The sequence below is a fragment of the Equus asinus genome, chromosome 25, assembly GCF_041296235.1.
Source record: "Equus asinus isolate D_3611 breed Donkey chromosome 25, EquAss-T2T_v2, whole genome shotgun sequence".
NCBI lineage: Eukaryota > Metazoa > Chordata > Mammalia > Perissodactyla > Equidae > Equus > Equus asinus.
The window spans coordinates 21710139-21730526 of NC_091814.1; the positions used below are offsets into that span (position 1 = coordinate 21710139).

Below are 20388 nucleotides of genomic sequence, written 5' to 3' on the forward strand. Positions count from 1 at the left end.
TTCCTTCATGATACTTGTCCACTCTTCCCCCAGTTCCAAGCTCCTGGCAACCACTGATAAAGCTTCTTAACCCATACTTTTTCCTTTTTCATAAAATAAAATTAAAAGTGTATATAGAATTTTGACTCTGGCTGATTTCAGTGTAGTGCATTTAAGATTCATCTATGCAATTGTGTATACCAGTTTATTCCTTTTTATTGCTGTGTAAAATTCAATTGTGTGGACCCAATAAAGTTTGTTTACCCATTCCCCAGGAGAGGAACAATGGGGTTCTTTACAGTTTTGCAGAATTACATTAAAACTGCTATAAAAATTCGCATGCAGATTTTTGTGTGACCACGTTATCGTCTCAGTGGATAAAAAATTTGGAGGGAGATTGATGGTTCGTATGGTAGGTATATGTTTAAACATATAAGACATTGACAAATTGTTTTCTAAAGAGACTGTAACGTTTTTCATTCCCACCAGCAATGTGTGAGAGTTTCAGTTCCTCTGCATCCTCCTCAGAGTTTACCATTGTAGGTGTGTGTTAACCTGAAAAAAAAAAAAAAAAGAAAAACTGCCAAACTCTTTTGCAAAGTGGTGTACCATTTGACATTTCTGCCAGCATTTTGTGACAGTTCTGCTTCCTCTACCTCCTCATCAGCAATGGTTATGGTCAATCTTTTTAAATTTTAGCCATCTAATTGGTACATAGTGGTATTTCATTGTAGTTTTAATGTGCATTTCTCTAAAGATAAATTATGTTGAGCATCTTTTCATGTGCTTAGTTGCCACCCATGTATCGTTTTCTGACTATTTTTGAAATTCAGTTATTTGTTCTCATATTATTGAGTTTTGAGAGTTCTTTGTAAATTCTGGATATGAGGTCTTTAGCAGCTATGTGACTAGCAAGTATTAAGTCCCAATCTATGACTTGCCTTTTCATGACTTTAAGATATCTTTTGAAAAGACATTTTCATTTTGATGAAGTTTAAATTATCAAAAATTTATCCTATGTAAGGTTGTGCTTTTTGTGTCATATCTAAGAAATCTTTGCCTAAAACAACATCTCAGAGATTTTCTCTTGTTTTCTTTTTTTTTTATTTTTTTGGTGAGGAAGACTCACTCTGAGCTAACATCTGTACCAATCTTCCTCTATTTTGTATGTGGGCTGCTGCCACAGCATGGCTTGACAAGTGGTGTAGGTCTGTGCCAAGGATCTGAACCCAGGCCACCAAAGTAGAGCGCATCAGATGTAACTACTATGCCATGGGACCAGCCACCTCTCTTGTGTTTTCTTCTAGAAGTTTTATAGTTTTAGGTTTCACATTTACTTAATGATCCATTTTGAATTAAGTTTGTAGAGACGGTGAGGTATGGACCAAGTTCATTATTTTATTAACACAAATATCCAATTGTTCCAATACTATTTGTTGAAAAATTATCCTTTCTTTATTGAATTGTGTTTGTACTTTTGTAGAAAATCAATAAATTGTATGTATGTGGCTTATTCTTGGACTCTCTGCTGTCTTCTGTTGCATTTTGTTGACACAAATAATCAATAATCAATCTATAAATAAAAATTGGGGTAAGTTCATTATATGAGCCTATCTGGGGACCATATAGCCCAGGAGAACACCTTCACCAAAGGAGGAAGCACTCCAAAGATGTGAGATGTACAGCGTGGTTATATACCATCTTGGAACAAGGAACATACATCAAATATGACAGGAATATCTCTTTTTGCTACAGTCAAAAGATGTTTTGCTAGCACAGCAGGTCGTGGTCACAAGATGAGCACAGCAGGTCACAAGATGTAAACAGCAGGTAGGTTTGACCCTTTGTTTCTGGGGAGGAATGCTTGTCTTGAAACAAATGCTCATATGGGGGGAGGCATACATTCCTACCTTTAAAGGCATCATTCTTTGCTAGTAAATATTTAAAGCAGATGTACAATGCATGATTGACAGGCCACATCAGGCCTTTCTGGAAAAACAAGGTCAGGCCAAATTAGTTTTAAACCAAATGACTTTCTCATATACTTCAATATGTATACTTTTCTTATTGTTTTTTATTTATTTGTCAGTCTAGATGGCTGTCTTTTCTCCAATATCACAAAATTGTGTCATTATTTATATCCCTGTTAAAAGTATTTTGTAGTCATCGCCTTAGAGTTTAGAATATACATCTTTAATTAATCAGAATCTAGGGGCTGGCCCCGTGGCTGAGTGGTTAAGTTCTTGCACTCTGCTGCAGGTGGCCCAGTGTTTTGTTGGTTCGAATCCTGGGTGCTGACATGGCACTGCTCATCAAACCACGCTGAGGCAGCGTCCCATATGCCACAACTAGAAGGACCCACAACGAAGAATATACAACTACGTACTGGGGGGCTTTGGGGAGAAAAAGGAAAAAAAATTTTTAAAAATCTTCAAAAATCTTCAATCAGAATCTACCTTCAAATAGTATCATGCTGCTTGACACGTTGTATAAGGACTCTCCAAGAGTATAATCCTAATTCCTCCCTCCTGTATTTTGTGCTATTATTGTCAAATGCTTTACTTTTATTTACTCTATAAACATACAATACATTGCTAATATTTTTGCTTCAGACTAGGGATTGGAAACTACGGCCCATGGGGCAAGTCCAGCCCATTGCCTGTTTTTGTACAGCCCAGAAGCTAAGAACAATTTTTACATCTTTTTAATGTTTGAGAAAAAAAATCAGAAGAATATTGTGTGACATAAAAAATATATATATAAAATTCAAATTTAAGTGCCCATAATACAGTTTTATTGGAATGCAAACACACTCATTCATTTGTGGATTGTCTATGGCTGTTTTTCTAGCCAGTGCAAAGGTCAGCATCTGTAACGTGGCCCACACAGTTTAAAATACATACTATTTGGTCCTTTACAGAACAATTTTGCCTACCCCTCTTTTTGAAGATCAGTTGTCTTCTAGAACACTTAAAAATAAGAAAACATAAATGTTATATTACCTTTATTTTACTGTACTTCTTTTCTTTGTATAGTTTTAAATTTCTGTATGTTATTATATTGCTTTGCCTAAAACATTTCCTTTAACATTTATTTTAATTCAAGTTCCACTATGAACACATTATTTCAGTTTTTGTTGGTCTGAAAAATGTCTACTTCTCTTCCATGTTTGACTATTTTCTGGGTTTAGAATTTTGGTTTGAAAATTGTCTTCTTCTTTTGGAACTTTAAAGATGTTAATCCATAGTCTTCTGGCTTAAGTAGTTTCTGACAAGAAGTCTGCTGTAAATCTGCTGTCTGTACATGTGTCTTTTTTCTCTCTGGCTGTCTTCAAGTTTCCAACTTCAACTTTTGCCTTTTAGAAGTTTGAATATGACATACCTAAGTGTGTGTGTGGCTTATTATCATTATTTCATTATTATTATTCTCTTGTGTTCTCTGTGATTCTTGGATCTGTGGTAATTCAGACTCTGCTATTAGTTTTGAGAAATTCTTTGCCTTCATCTCTTTTCAAATATTCATAATGCCTCATTCTCTGTATCTTCTCTTTCTGGGATTCCAATTAGAGATACTTTAAACTGCTTCATATTGTCCCATGTCTCTTAGATATGCTATGGTTTTTTTTTCATTTTTTTGGTTTCCATTTGAATAATTTCTATATTACTATCTGTAGTATCTGTAGTTCATTCACTCTTTCGTGTGCTGTGTCAAGTCTACCAATGATCTGGTTAAAGGCATTCTTCATCTGTGTAACCATGGTTTTCATTTCTAGCATTTCCATTTCATTCGTTCTCTTAGTTTCCTTTTCCTACTGAAATTGTCCATCTGAAGATGCATGTTGTCCATCTATTGTAAATATCCCATCTGAAAGTTCCATCACCTATACCATAACTGACTTTGGTTCTTTTGATTGATTTGTCTCTTGACAGAATTTCTCTGTATGTCTTGCAATTTTTATTGAAAGCCATCTGTGAAAGTAGAGATTGAGGTAAATAGTATTTATGCCTGGAAATGAACAGGGATTGTTTTTTGCTATGACTTTACTCTGGTGGTTGAATTCATTTCCACAGGAGTAGATCTGGGTTTGACATTTGTTGTTTTTATTTACTCTCAGTGCACCACATGCTTAAAGTTCCTCTAGTGCTACACCATCAACTTTGTATTCCTTTTACATGTGAACCTAATAAAATGCTTTTTTACATGCTCTTGACCATCTGCCAGCAGTTAAATGTTGGGACTTGCTATTTGGTGCTTGTTTAGTCTGGTGGTAAGAGCAGGTTGCAGGAAGAGTAATGGGCGAGTTCTCTGTTTTCCTGGTTCAGCCTCAGTCTTTGGCAGGCACTGTGTCCCTGAGTCTTAGGGATGAGATTTTTACCTCTGATCTTGTCCCTCTCTGCTGATGTAGGAAAATGGCAGAATTTGCTTCTCTTCCCCTAGAAATCTTTTTTTTTCTGCAGGGAAGGATTCAGGAAGGGCTTCACGTCTTTCCTATAGTGGCTAATCTTTCCCTCTTCCATGCCTGTCCCTAATCTTTATCATGATCATCCAATGAGATCCAATGAGAAGTGCCTTCAAGCAGTTGCAAATTCTTCTTGTCATTGAGGCTTCCTGTTGTTCTATACTTTCAAGGTCAACCTTGAGCAATTCATTAAAAATTTTAGCTGAATTCTTCTATCTTGTGGGGTATCTAGTATCTATCATCTGCCCCCAAATGAACAAGTGCTTTCATCTTTTCTCTCTTTGGAGGTTTCCCTTCTTAGATATTTTAATTAGATACTCACTGCAGCCTCAGCCCTCAGATGGCTTCAGAAAAAGTTGTGATTTTGCAGATCATCTGGCTATCTTTTGTTGTTGTAAGCATGGGAACAAGACTCTTTCTCATTTTCTGCATTCTCGGTAGAAGTAGAGTCCTACTCATTGTTTAACTGTGTCTCATATTATTAGTGAAGTTGACAATCTTTTCATGTTACAAGCTTTTCATATTTTTTCTCCTGTGAATTTGGTTATTTATACCCTTAGTGTATTGACTTGTGTAACTACATATATTACATATTTTCCATTAACCATTTTATTCATTCAACAGAGATTGAACATCTATAACATCCTTGAACATCTACATGAAGCAGAACCCTATCCTTACCCAAAACTAAACATGACTGCAATGAATGAGAAATAAACCTATATGGCAACAATATGTTAACACCTTGGAATTGTTTATCCAGCAATCATCCCATCTTGACTAATTTAGGGGATGAGAGGACAGAGTCCGTATACTGCTGCTCTCGGGTTGCTTACAATCTGGTTGAAGATACTGTCTCAGATATTCTTCAATTAAATGTTCTTTAAACCGCTTGATCTCAATTGATCCTTTCATTTCAGTTTTTTTGCCTTAATAACCTGGATGGAGAAAAAAAGATACATAGCCTGAGATGCAGCTAATCAGTTATTCCTCCTCTGCTCATAGTGACTCTGTCCTTCTAAAGTGCACCTTTCTTTTATTCTCATAGAATTATCTCCTTCCCTCACAGTATATTTTTTACTCTTGATCATTGTCCTGAAGATAATGTCTGCCTTGAGATATACAATCCTACTTAAAAAGGGCACATAGTCTCTACCTCCATTCTTACAAAGGGAGCAGCAGTCAGTGCAAACAATGCTGAGACATAGGAAGGGGGACCAAGTAGTGGTAGTAGGATGGGTATGAAGCAGTGATGAAAGGGAAGGAGTAGGGTTTTCCCCTGGGCTATGGTGGGTGCTAGGATGGCTGGATTGACTCTGTGAAATGTGTCTTCAAGGTGTACATGGTCTATGTCTACTTTTATATACGTCTGTCAGAATAATTTGCCCAACTTTGGCCAAACTGTCTGCATTAGACTTACAGTGTTACCAATGATCTCTTTGAGGGGTCGTGTGGATAACACAGTGTGTTTCTCTGTCTTGTGAAGCCCATGTCCTCTTAATTGTGTATCTAGGATCTGTATTTCCTAAAAGTGATGTTCCTAAGTTTTGTGAGATGCAGGTGTGCTACATATTAGGGTTTTTCACACCATATCCTGTTCAAAGGCCCCTGTCCAGCTTTCTGAAAGCAAACACAAAATATCATCCCCTTGGAGACTTCAATTTCATCCTTGTAGTTCCCACCTTAACTAAACTGTGAATTCCAGATTTCAGCTGTAGTTTTTCTCCAGTTCTTGATAGCTCAAAGAACGTAAGTCGAAGTTTATCCCCTTCTTCGCATTCGATTTTGTTCTGTTTTCCAGGCACCAATACTTCCATCCTCCCTGTACTGTCACTTAGGTCAAATAATTGACGATTCCTCCGTTCTGTTTTCTGCAAAACAAAACCAACATCTAACCTTTGATAATTTGACTGAGGAACACCACTACCCATCAGACATCAGAAGTGCCAGCAACAGCCTCAAGAAAGAAATATAAAGGGAAAAAACCCAGCTTTGAAACTGGCAGGTATATATCTAATAGATGTTAGAAAATTCAAGTAGAGGAGACAGCTATGTTTTATTTAGAGTATATTGCTTCCTGTGTCCATCTTTCCAGTCCCAATCTCTCTTCCCTCAGGAAGACAGGATAATGGTGAGAGCCAACAACTGGTAGATGGAGAAGATGGGGCTTCTTCAGGGCCAGTAGCCCTAAGAGGCAGGGGAAAGAAGACTCGGGAGTTGGAAGTGTTGGGGATCAGAGCAGGCCACTCCAAGATGTGCCACAGTGGAATATTGATTATTTTGAATTAAAGTTACTTGAGCAAGTACAAAAAGGGCACTCTGACTCTCCTGTCTCTGTCCCCCCCCAAAAGAGGAAATAAATCTCCCATACGAAAGGCATCCTCTTCATACTAGGACGAGGAGCCTGCATAAATAAATCTTGTTACTCTTTTACTAATTTACTACCCTAAACCCAAACTCTGCTTAAATTCCTTTCTAAGTAAGCATCCAAACCTAAGTTTCTTTCTCCTGTAAAATCCTCACAAACTTATTGTTTCTTTGTGTAAAAATATATAAAGGTGCCTGCCTTTTGGTCACTCTCTTAGCATCATTTTTATGGTCTCCTGTGTGCACAAAATTAAATAGGTTTTTCTCTTGTTAATCTGTCTTATGTTAAATTTTGTCATTAGTCCAGCACAAGAACTCAAGAGATTTAAGGGGGAAATTTCCTCTTCCCTGACAGAGGAGAGTAACTTAAAGCAACAAATCCAGGAGAGATATGAGCAAATGATTCGAAACCTAGAAAAGAGTCTAAATAAGAGTTAGGAATGAGGGGGAGCAGAATAAGCCACCACAAATTGTGCCACTTAGATATGCGTATTGTTTTCAGCTGAAAGCAATTAAGACCCAGCCGAGTCACGAAAAGCTTTTTACCTCTCTGTTAAGGGCCTAAAAGAATTTAGATAGGGTGCCTGTACCAGGAAGAAAGATATTCCCAGAGACACGTTTTTATATAAGAAAAACTTTGTCTGCATGGTAGGGTAAATATCTATTTACCAAATGTGTTCTCCTCATTTTTCTGTGAATTGTTTTCCTCCCCTTTGAAGCCCCAGACTCCCTCCCCTTTCTTCATAGCTCAGGATTCTATATAAGCCTTAATTGCCTGGCTCTTTTTGAGTCTAATATTTTTTATGGGACTCTCATACATACAAAATTAAATTTGTTTTTCTCCTGCTAATCTGTCTTATGTCAATTTAATTATTAGACCAGCCAAAGAACCTAGAGGGGAAGAAGGGAAAAGTTTTTCTCCCCTACAAGAATTGAGGACAACAAATAACTCACACTCAAGTCCAAGTCAAAAGAGAGTGGGGTATTGATCAGTTATCTAGAAGGTTGATAGTATTTTAGGTTTAATGTAATGGGCTAAATGAATATATATTTGTGCATCCACAATTGGATGGCCAGATTAAAGGTTCATGACTAGGGTAAAGAATATGACTTTCTTACACAAGGTCATTTTTGGCTTGAAATTTCGAGAAGGATAGATTCTCCTTATCAGTGCCCCTCCAACTAATTCCAAGATAGTAGAGCTTATGGTAAGGCACCTGGAGGAAATGTCAGCAAGTTCCCTCTTTGTGGTTCCCCAGGTCCCATCCTAGACAAGAAGAAGTAGTCACACAAGGCTAGTTCCCCTGAGGCTCAGAGTCAAAATACTTTATCATTTCTCATTTCTTTTTTGTTTGTTCTAGAAAATAATGTTTAATATTTCAAACTGAAAGAAGTGCATTTTAGAAAAACTGAATACATTTTGCATGATTTTCAAGATTAATTTCTCTTAAAGTTTTAAAAACACGATTGTCTATCAATTTGACTTTAAACAAAAATTAAGCTCTCTATCTCACTTCTAATAAGTTTCCTCAAACTAACTCTTTCCTCTGTTTTCTTCTTTTAATCACAATTCTTTAATCCTTCTCTATTTATTGGTCTTCCAGGGAAATTAATCTGATTTACCACTCAATTATAGCAATTTTGTATTCACAAAAATAGTCACTTAAATATCATATATATAAAGTACAAAAATAACCCAGAGGACAAACATCAGTTATGTATGAAGTAATCTCTTTTTCAGAAGCTACAAGGATAAAATGAAATTGAAATAGGAATGTGACAGCTTCTTGAGAATGAAAATACTTTCAATGTATTTCAGTTTTGGCACATTCTGTGGCTCTTTAGTTATTTGGAGTTTGTTTCAGTTTTTTTCTATATAAACAGACTTTGAAATGGATAATTTTGAAAGTTTCTTCAAGCTGATAGTGGAGAATAAGCTATTTTTGCTAATAACTATAAAATTATATATAGAAACTTACCTTCTGGATTACAAACACCCCATTCACAATTGTTCCACGGGGCTGAGTTTGAAGCTTATTGATCTTTGGGGTTTCACCAGCTTTTCTGATAATGTGCTTTGGGACACTGATTTGTTGGTCAGATTTGGCATCAGACACATGTGAGACACTATTCACTTCTAGGAAATGACTGTACCAATAATATTTGGATATTATAATTATATTCTTTGGAGTGAATTTATCCTTTAGCTTTTTGTTGAAAACTTTTACAAAAAAGAATTCACTCTCAGTAGCCACTGTAGCGTGAAACATCTCTTGCTTCCCTTCTTTGGTCTCAAATTCGAATGGCTTCGTTGCTTTCAGCACCATGACTGTCATAGAGCCTTTCTGCAACCCTTCTTTCCTGATAGGTTCCTGCTTGGCCACCATCTGTTTCTGCTTAGGCTGAAGACAACAGAAGAAAGACAAGAGCTTGAGTAAAGTAGGTGCTATTGAGGGAACTTCACTTCACTTACAACGTTAAACCTCAGAAAGTCAGCCAAAGATAGTGGAATCAAAGGAAAAGATATAGAGGAGTTAGGAAGATTTTGAGATGTAGAATTATCTAGATAGAAAGAGAATGCATGGGGAAGAATTCAAGTCCTGTGTTCAGATGAGACAGCAAAATGGGTTTTGGAGGCAGACTCCCTGATCTGAACCTTTGCTTTTATCCTCTATGTGAAGAGCCCATCAGATCTCCAAAGCATTGCTAACTAAGCCAAACAGGTGACTTTGATTCTGTCTTCTTCTATCCACTACATTAGGGCATAAGATGTCCTTGTTCCTCCATCTAATACTGTCTTGAATACTCACTTTATTCTGGTATAAAAGTAAGGGAGCTCAATAGCCTGCACAGAGCTCCCCAAATTCCCAGAGATGGACACGAGCATAATAAAATTACAGATTAAGTTAAACGTGAGAAAAAGGAGTGACCTATGTCAGAGATCCTACAAGTGAGTTAAAGGGAGAATTAAAAAGGAGAATCAATTCTATGTTTATGAATTTACCCTTAGAAATAATGAACTATGCACTAAGGTTTATACAAAACAATTGCATCTTGTTATTTGTAATTATAAAAAATTGAAATAATTTAATATCCAAAAATAGGAATTTGGTTAAATAAAATATGGTATAGTCAGATAAATAATACTATAAATATTAAAACCGCTTTAGAGAAATAATATGATAAACTGTTATAATTGACTCAAAAAAGGGAAACGTCCTCAATGGAATATATAATGTGTTTCTTATTGGATAAATAAACAATTAAATCACACACACAAGCTGACTGGAGAGATATTTACCAAGATCAAACATGGCTTTCTCTAGGGGATAGGATTATAGGTAATTCTTTTCTCTGTGCTTTTCCAAAGTAACAGAGATAAGAGATTTTGGGTGGTCCATTTTAGAAGCAAATGTTACTTTTAGAAAGCAACTTGCCATCCAGATTCAAAGGGGAATACAGAAAAAACAGAGGCATACAAGGCTAAGTGTAAGAATTTTGGAGTGGGATCTCTAATGGGACCTGGAGTGCAGGAAAGTGTCTATTCACAAGGAGGTCTTGGATGGACAACACCAACAGTCTCTATTTGAACCCATTCAGGAAAACGTCAGCTTCACTTAGGTCCACTCCAAGATTTCTTTTCTTTGGTACCATGTATCCATAGATGGATAATACACATTTGCATTACTGATCACTGGAAGGCACCACTTATACCTGAATCTGGTCTCCCTGACAACTCCACAAGGTTCTAGAACAAGCCAGAGAAAGTGACTGTTCTAGACAAAGAGAAGGTAGGACATATAATCAGTTTTCATAGCTCATACATCTATAAAATGGTACAATATCTGCTTCATAGGAAATGAAATTGCATGTGTGTGGTGAATCCTCTGGTGAGCCTCCAGATGTTTCCTGCTTCTCTGCTTTAGGAACAAAGTAATCATTCTTCAGAGGCTAGGACCCTCTCCAGGAATTGCTTTTGTCCGAGGAGGGCTGCCTCATCTCAGTCAACACAGGTGTATACAGATCCTCCCCCTCAATCCAAATCATAACAACACTGAAAGCCCTTCCAGCTCCTGAGCTCCTTTTGGGATCTTTGCTGCAACCCCTAAGCTGAAGTCTTTGCCGCAACTACACTGGAGTTAAAATTCTCCCTCTTCTCCTACTTCACTCCCCCACAGGTATTAATCTTGAGAGCACCCTAAAATATACTTCCTGAAAACAACTCTCTATCCCAGAGTTTTCCTCTTATAGAATCCAACCTGCAACAATGTGTTAAAGTGACCAGGGCCTGGCAGAGACTGGGAGCTATCAATAAGTATTTAATCTGATGAATCTGAAGCAATTTCTCTTTTTGTTACCTAGACATACTTTTCATATTATAGCCTCACTTTCTTTACTTGCACTCTATGAGATAAACAGAGAGCTCCAATGTGGAAAATGGCAAGAATAGTGACTAGAGGATGCTCTTACAAAGACCAAGCCACTGTACTTGCCCCATTGTACCTTAACATGAGGAGAGACTTCTGGTGCAATGTGTTGCTCCACGACACTATTTCTGGGAGCTGCAGAGGCACCAGGACTCATTTCAGTTTGACTTCTCTTTTTCACTTGCTGTGTTCCTTTTTTCCCTTTGTATTTCTTATCAACTGATTAAAAATAAATAAATACATGTTAACCCAGAAGAGATGAACATAAGTGGCTCAGAACATTTAACTAGCATTTTCTCTCAGGAATTAAATGAAATGATCTCGAATCAAAACCTCTTTTGGAGCTTTACTTACATACACACGCACACACACATATGCAGGTGCACTAGCCTATCATGGCAGTAGAGTAAATACCTTCAGAGATATAGGTACAGGAATACAGGTACATGAAGACATTCTGCTTCTGACGATTGTGGGCTTGCTTTTTAGGAACAAATCCTGCCATGAAAAACAATTACAAAAAGTGGAAAAACTATTCACAAGCAGTGGGAAAACACCAGGAAAGGAGAAAAATCAATGAGCTTAGCTCCTAAAGGGAAGAGAAATGATCAAAAACAAAAGTAGGTAATATAAGCAAACTCACAAATGACAAGATTATGGAATTAGTGAACACAGATTTTAAAATAGCTGTGACTGTCATGCTAAAGAAAGTAAAGGAAATGATGCTCAAAACAGTGAGAAAAATGAACCATTTCAACATAGCTTTGCCATCTGTGAAAGAAGAACCAACCATATGTTATAGAGATGAAAATGAAATAGTTCATATTAATAATACATTGCATGGACTGAAGAGAAGAGTAAATATAGCAGAAGACAGGATTAGTTAATGGGAAAATAGGTCAATGGAAATTTTATAAAGAGAAGCACAAAGGAAAAAGAAAACAGAAGAGAGGATAAGAAATATGTAGGACATATACAATATGTCTTGTTTGTGAGTGGAATTCCCTAAGGAGAAGAGAGGGAGAATGGTGCAGAAACAATATTTGAGGAGATAGAGACTGAGAGTTTGCCACACTGACGAAAGGCATCAACACACAGATGTCAGAAGTTTAAAAGACCACAAGCAGAAAATTTACCAAGAAAACAACTCAGTACATCACAGTCAAATTGCTGTAAAACAAAAAGAAAGAGAAAATCTTAAAAGTAGTAAGGGAAAAAGACACATTACATTAAAAGTAAATGCAATAAGACCAATAACTGATTTTTCAATAGAAACTATGAAAGCCAGAAGATACTATAAGGACATCTTTAAAACACTGAAAGAACAATACTGCAAATCTCAAATTTTATACCAAATGAAAATATCTTCAAACTGAAAGACAAATGTCGATATTTTCAGACAAGCTCTAGGAGAATACATGATAATCAGAAATCTACTGCAAGAAATAATAAAGTGAATTCTTCAGGCTGGAAGCAAGAAATGATATACAGAAGCAAGAACTTCAAGAAAGAATGAAGAACGTTAAAGAAAGGCAAATATATAGGTAAATATAAAAGAATATTGACAGTTTAATACCACAATAATGATGATGATATGTCTTATGTAGTTTATAACATATCGAAGTAAAATATATAATAATAATAATAGCGTAAAGGCTGGAGGGAGGTGTACCAGTTAACCTTTGCTGCATAATTATTCACTCAAAAACTTAATGGCTTAAAACAACAAAAATTTATTATTTCTAATAGTTCTGTAGCTTGAGAAGTTTGTCTGATCCTGGCTGGCTCAGGTGAAACTGGGTGATCTGATGGCTTCACACATACGTCTGGGACCTTGGCTGGGATGCCTGGGAAGACTGTCACGACTGGGGCCTCACTCCTTGTGGTGTCGCGTCCTCTAAAGGCTAAGCAAGGTTGGTTCACATGAGGACAGAAGGGTTCCCAGCAATAAGAGAAGGCAAACTGCAATGTATAAGCACTTTTCAAGCCTCTTCTTTCACCATGTTTACTAGTGTCCCATTGGCTAAAGCAAGTCACATGCTTATGCCCAGATTCAGGGGGTTAAGAAATTTACCTCCTTGTATTTACTTTTTTTTCTTCTTCTTCTCCCCAAAGCCCCCAGTACCTAGTTGTGTATTCTATTTGTAGGTCCTTCTACTTGAGCTGTATTTACTTTTTGATAATTTATTGATCTGTGTTACTAAGATTTGTGTACTTTCTGTACAGGTGATATACTACAATAAAAAGTAATATATACATGTACAAAAAGATACACTTATTTGTGTAATGTGTGTATATATGTTTATATATGTATATTTCACCCTCCTAACCTTAATTATTTGAATGAAACCAAAGCATCTTCCCTGATGATCCCCACTCATTAACCTTTCACTTCCAGTCTATCATCAACCCTTAATACTTCTCAAATCTCTCTCAATTCAATATATTTCCCTCTATTTTCATTTGAGGAACTAATCAAAACTACTATTCCCTCTTCCTGACCTATAGCAATATTTGTTCTCCCCAAAGTCAAACTGGCCCCTAAATTTTTTTTCCACACAAATCCATAGTGAGCACATCAAACTGCAAATCTGGTCTCACGCCCCTGCTTAAAACCTTTTGATCACTTCTGATTTCTCTTGAAACTAAGACAGAATTCTAATCACATTCTACAAGACTCTGCATTGTCTCTCTCAAAGGGCATCTCATACCACCCTTTGGCGATTCTTTGTACTCCAGCCATGCTGGCTTTCTTTCAAGTCCTTAAGTAAGTCAACACCTTCTGCCACAAGGCCTTTTTCACATGGAGTTCCCTCAGACTGAAGACACCTTTCACTTCTACTCATTTCTCAGAGCTTAGCTCAAGGATCATTTCTCCAGAGAAGCCTCATCTGACCAGCACTAACTCCAATTCCTGGCTTTTGTTAGGATTTCTTGACATGCACTGTTGATGGATCATCTTCCTTTCTGTCAGAGCACTTACCTCAGTTTATTATATCCATTAATTTGCTTTTAAGAAAAATATCTACCTCCTGAATTAGAGTATAAGCTATATATTTTATAAATTTTATAAATATATATATATTTTATTATATTTATATTATATAATATATTTTATAAATTTGGATTTGTTTTAACTCCCTGTTGTATTACCAGAACATAAACCTATTAGGAACTCAAAGGATATTTACTGAATGGATGAATGGATGGATGGGTAGATGGCATGCTGGCCCTTCACCAATGCCACCATAATGCAGCTGTATAATCTGGCTTGAGTCCCCTAGGTCAAAGGTAAAATTACTTTTCATCACAAAAAGCTAACTTCCAGTCCTGATCTTTAAAAAGACCATGTATCAAGATGGCCACCTTCAATTATTTAAGGCACTCTCAGGTAGAAGAGAGGCTGAGAAATTATTGGATGTTGTTTCTGATGGAACTTCAGCAGTTCTGGGTGAAAGTAACACAACAATCACTTTGAATTTACTAGAAATAAGAATGATTTAATGATTAAAGCCATTTAAGTGCAGAATGAGCTGTCTTATGGGGTAGTGAGTTATCTATCACTATCATTCAAAGAACACAAAGTGACTGACTGTCAGTCAGGGATATTACAGAGAGCTCTGCTTTAGGAATAAGTGAAACTTAACCTTCCAAAAGTCAGTTAGTTCCACGAAATAGATGTTTCAGAGAGGTACGCAGATTAAGTCTCCTTTCTATGTTGACAGTCAAGGAGAGGAAACAGATTCAAGAATGGCCAAGGGAATCACATACCATTCTACCACGTCACATCAGTCATTTCTCATCTCCTACAGAGTGGTACTAAGGAAATACTTGTGAAAGAGCATATCTGCCCACTGTATAGCTCTCATTTTCCTTAATACTCATGTGCAAATTTTAATTTATTATTTCATTTATCTTTTCAGCCTTCTATTTTAATCTTACAGGACTTTTATAGGCATTGAGCACATTCTCTCTCAGCTGCCTTTTTTCAGCCTTAAGTGTCCTCATATTTTTTCTCTCTCCTTCTATAAAATCCTGTCCCATCTACTGAGTATTGACTGCCTCCATTTAAGATTTTGCCAGATCTCTTCTACCTCCCATGAGATGCAGTCACGAGTAGATAGAGCATGTTGTGTGCTGATAAACAATGGTTATACAGAAAGAACATTCAATAAGAGTGAAAGATGAAACCTAGAGAAAAGAAAACAAAAACTGGTTTAAAGACAGGAATTTAATTGACTTCCTGCACAGGGTACAGAGCCACTAGTTATTCTTAAGTTTCCAACCTGGTCCCAAACTGGATTATTTTTACTTAGTGGGGATAATAAAATCCTAGGATCATTACAACAACAAAATAGAGGAAAGATTGCAGTAGGGGAAATTTGGTGCTCTCCTGGACAGAAAGAAGAATGAATTCTTGATTTGGGGGCAAAAATAAAAGATATTCCTAAATATCTTCAGCCTATGTTCGTCAACACTTTTAGACTCCTGCTTCTTGTCCCGAATCAGAAAAACACAGGCTGTTGGTTACTTGGAGCAATTACATGTAGTCACTGCCACCTTCAGGTCATCTCTAAGAGATACATTCTAACTTCAGCAGAGGAAGATGAAATGCATAACCTAATCAGTCCCTTCTGTAAAGTGCCTTAAATACTACTTATATCTGTGTAGCACTATGTGCTTATGTCAGCACTTACATGTCATCATTTATCCATCATAGAAATCACGTGTGAGAAGCCATGTTATCCATGCTGCACACACACAGATACTATATAAAAGCTGCTGTAATTTTTGCTGTTAGAGTGGTTCATAGAATCCTAAAATTGTCGTATTTGGAGACACTCATGTGGAAAAGTCTTCCGGTGAGATACTCCTTTGTTGGCTCTTATTAGTCATTTAGCTAGAAAGCCAGGCTATATCAATTGCTCTTAGGGAACAAAATCAGGAATATAAACCAAATGCAGATATTTCAGATGGAGATGTTCAGTGATTTATTGAATAATATTTAGAAAACAGTCTTTGTTGTGGGAAATTTATATTGTCATCAGTGGTAGGAGCTAGAGAGAAGAGAGGATCCCTCACTTAAAAGAGAGGATCTGTGAATAGAAGATTCCACCTGAAGAAAAGAGGAATAACTCAGACCCTAACAGGCTGGGGACAAGGAGAGGAATGGACAGACTACATGGAGGAGGAAATATGTCTAATGTCCCAGTTTATGATTTTCCAGTGCTATAATTTCTTCATGTTGCCTTCAAGCCTTCGGAAAAATTGGAGAACATTACATACTTGGGTAAACGGTACTTTAAAAACTTAACATTGAAGTCCTATGTCCATGTCCATTGCAAAGTAAATTGCAGGCAAAGACAGGCAAAGTGAAAAGATTATGAAATGGTAAATTGGACAAGGGATGACAAACAAATACATGAATAATTTGTGGGATTTGCAACAAACACTTCCTAGCAATTCTCAGTAAAAGGGAGCAAAGGAGCAGTGTACTAAGTTAGCAAAAACATTCCAACAACGTGCACTAGGGGCCTTATACCACTGACATCATGAAAGGAAAGGCCCAGACTAGACGGAGACAGGGACCAGGAAGGCGAGCATACTCCCACATTACCTTTCTCCTTCTCTTCCTGAAGACTTTTTGCCACATGCATATAATTCAGCTTCTGGAAAACATGTATGGTCTTCGTCACTGCAGACACTGCACCAACATTTTGAATCATCAAGTTTGCTACCTCTGTCCTATTTGCATTTTCTAGTTTTGCTGTGGAGACTTTTAACTCATCTGGAAGGAAGAATTTAAATCGATCCAGTTCCTCATCAGTGATGTTATCCAGGCCAGTTAATAAGAGGATTTCCTTATATTTACTCTCCATCTCACAACTTTGGGATCAGCCTATAAGACATTCAAAACATTTAACATTACATCACCAAAAGTGAATTCTGCATTCAAAATAAAGCATGATGAGTTATTAACATATTTTTAAAGGGAAAATAACCAAAATATTTACTGTATAGCAAAGGAGATTTAGCTGAAATATGAGTAAGAACTTCTTAAGCAAGAAGGTCACCCCGTCACGAAAGAAAATCTTCCAAGGTTATGCAGTGCGTCTGGGATTCTTAGAGAATGGGACACATTCCACTTTTATTTCTTAAACAGATTTATTGAAGCATAACTGACATACAACAAAGTGTGTATATTTGAAGTACACAATTTGGTGAAATTTGGTACACTTCATCAAATCCAATTTATCAGTTTGTCATTTCATGGATGGTGCTTTTGGTATCATATCAAAGAAATCTTTGCCTAACTAACAGTCAGAAGATTTTCACCTATGTTTTCCCATAGTAATTTTATAGTTCAGGGTTTTTACACTTAGGTCTATTAACTATTTTGAGTTATTTTATATACGGTGTGAAGTATGATTCAAGGGTAGTTGTTTTGCACATGGATATGAGTTTTCTCAGAATCATGTGTAGAAAAGACTATCCTTTCCCTACTGACTTGCTTTTGCACTTTTGTTGAGAATCAGTTGTGCACATATAAGTGGGTTAACTTCTGGATTCTTTATTCTGTTCTATCGATTTCTCTACCTGGTTGCCAACACCACATTGTAGTAATTTTACTGTCTATGTGCAATAGCCAAAATTACACACAAAATTTTAGAAACAATAAGTCTGCAACGTTTCTAGATATAAGATTAATATAGAAAAACTGCATTCTTTTATTTCAGCAACACTTCAATAGAAAAAATCTTGAATAAAAAAGCACAATTTCTAATAACAACAAAATGAAAAAGGACTTAAGAACATCTAACAAAAGATATGTAAGACTGTTAAAGAGAAAATTAAAAAATTGCATTGAAAGATTTATAAAAAGATCTAAATAAATGAAGATATATGCAATATTCTGAATGGGAAGATTCAATAAAATGAAAACGACAACTCTTGCCAAATTAACCTATAAACTTCATGCAAAATCTCACAGGCCTTGCTGTAAAGCTCGTCAGGATGATCCTAAAGCCTGTATGAAACAGTAAAGACAAAAATACCCCAAACAAGTTTAAGATGTTTATTAGGAAGTAATACCCCTACTAGATATCAACATTTACTATAAATATGTAATAATTAAAGCAATATGATAGCGGAACAGAGAAAAATCAACTAAGAAGTAGAGAATTTGGAAATAGAATCACACATACACAAAAAGGTGGTATATAATCAAAGTGACATTATAAATCACAAGGAAAGGATGAGTGACTATAAAAAGTACCGGGACAGAGATCTCATCAAGATGGCGGTGTGAGCAGATGTTGAATTCACCTCCTCCCGTGAACACAACCAGGTTACAACAACTTTTGGAAGAATTATCCCAGATTGAAAACCGAAAACTGGATGAAAAGAACCCTCACAACAAGGGACAGTCCTGATGAAGGCAGAAGAGGCAGTAATTACTGCTGGAGAGGAAAAAAGCCACCTTTGGGAGCAGCAGAGCTTCTCAGCTGGCCATGCAGGAGACACCCTAAGGTACGCAGCCATCCTTGGAGGAGTGAGGTCCGGAGCGGGGCCGATACTGCTACAAGCATCCTTCAGATTCAGCCCAACTGAGACAGGGGTCTTACTGTCTGGCTTTGCTGGCTATTAACTGCAGCAAGGATAGCCCCAGAAAAGCTATTGGCTGAAAGCTAAAAAGACCCAGGTCTTGAAGGGCCCACACACAAACTCACTCATTGCAGCAACCTACAATCACCAGAGAGAAGGCTGACAATCCTTTGGTGAAACAAGACTCACCTGGTGGGCTCTGGGGGCATCTTGGTAAGAGGAGGGACCTCTCTGGAGACTGAGACATTGGTGGGGGCCGTTGTTCTGAGCTGGTCCTGGCGTGCTGATACGGACCCCAGTGGGGGCCATTGAGGTTCATCCCTTGGCCTGTTAGCCAAGGGATCTGCCACGCCCACTAGAGCACAGATGTAATACAATTCAGCCAGGGCAGGCAACCCACCCTAAGGTCCCGCCCCACCTAACAGCATGCCCTCAGGCTACTTTTCAGCCTGCATTGACTGGGTGCCTTGATCCTCTACAGGCAGGCAAGGGTGTCTGCCTCTGTGAGGCAGGGCTTGTGTGAGGACCAGGTGAACTGTGGGGGGCATTGGGGCAGAGGTGGGGCCTCTGCAGTGTGGCGGTGGGGTATGCTCCAGGGGGTTGAGAAGTGTGCACGGACCAGGACTGTGTTGACCGTGTATGTGGTCCAGAGGGAGATGAGGCTTATCAGAGGCAGAAGACTTGTGCTTCACAAATAGCCATAAAAAGGATCAACCCCACCTTCCAAAGCCTGAAACAACTGAGTGCCTCCATGCCAAGGGCTAGCCCTCCTCAGCTGCACTCCCAGGAGAACTGACATCAGCCTTGTTGGCCTCAGGCCTATGACAACTGTATACCCCTGAGCCTAGCAACCAGCGACACTGGGTACCAACCCAATTAAGAGGACACTTGCAATAAGAGTGTGCTAATAGACTTTGTAGCCAACAGTGCTGAGGCCCCTCCAAACCGGATTTACAAACAGCTGGCCAGGGAAGGAAAGATCAGACTCCCTGGGTACCTGCAGTGGGAGCAACCCTGCCACAGCAGAAGAACACAAGTAGCCTACAAAGGGGTCACTCCTGGTTCTTATGGTCTGGTGACGAGAGGGAAGCACACTGTTGGGCCTCATAAGGTATCTCATACATGAGGCCACTTCTCCAAGATCAGGAGACATAGCCGACTCACCTAGTACAAAGAAAATAGCACAGAGAAAGAGGCATAATGAGGAGGCAAAGGAATACTTTCCAAGCAAGGGAACACTACAAAACACCAGAAAAAGAACTAAGTGAAACAGAAACTAGCGACCTCCTTGACAAGAAATTCAAACAAAATATGATGAGGATGCTCACAGATATGCAGAGAAGAATGGATGAACACAGTGAGCACATCAGCAAAGAACTGGAAGATATAAAAAAGAACCAATCAGAAATGAAGAATACAACACTTAAAATGAGAAATTCACCAGAGAACTCAATAGCAGAGTAGAGGAAGCAGAAGAATGGATCAGCGAGCTAGACGAAAGATTAGAGGAAATCACCCAAGCAGAACAGAAAAGAGAAAAAAGAAGTAGAC

The 20388-nt window shown here is 37.7% G+C and overlaps 1 protein-coding gene across 4 annotated transcripts in view; it reads right to left on the minus strand.

The window, feature by feature from the left end:
* Positions 1-2666: 2666 nt before the first annotated feature.
* LOC106835730 (interferon-inducible protein AIM2) overlaps positions 2667-20388 on the minus strand; it is a 55094-nt gene continuing 37372 nt past the window's right edge. For 2 of the 4 annotated variants that reach the window (XM_044758429.2, XM_070497156.1), the window contains exons 2-7: positions 16850-17131; positions 11647-11730; positions 11309-11451; positions 8785-9207; positions 6121-6309; positions 2667-5376 (exon numbers count right to left, since the gene is read on the minus strand). In XM_044758429.2, coding sequence (XP_044614364.1) covers positions 5350-5376; positions 6121-6309; positions 8785-9207; positions 11309-11451; positions 11647-11730; positions 16850-17111 — 1128 coding nt within the window. In that variant the 5' untranslated portion in view covers positions 17112-17131 and the 3' untranslated portion in view covers positions 2667-5349. Of the gene's footprint in view, positions 5377-6120; positions 6330-8784; positions 9208-11308; positions 11452-11646; positions 11731-16849; positions 17132-20388 lie in introns of all 4 variants that reach the window. The other 2 variants (XR_011498088.1, XM_014848307.3) reach the window with 2 other exon arrangements.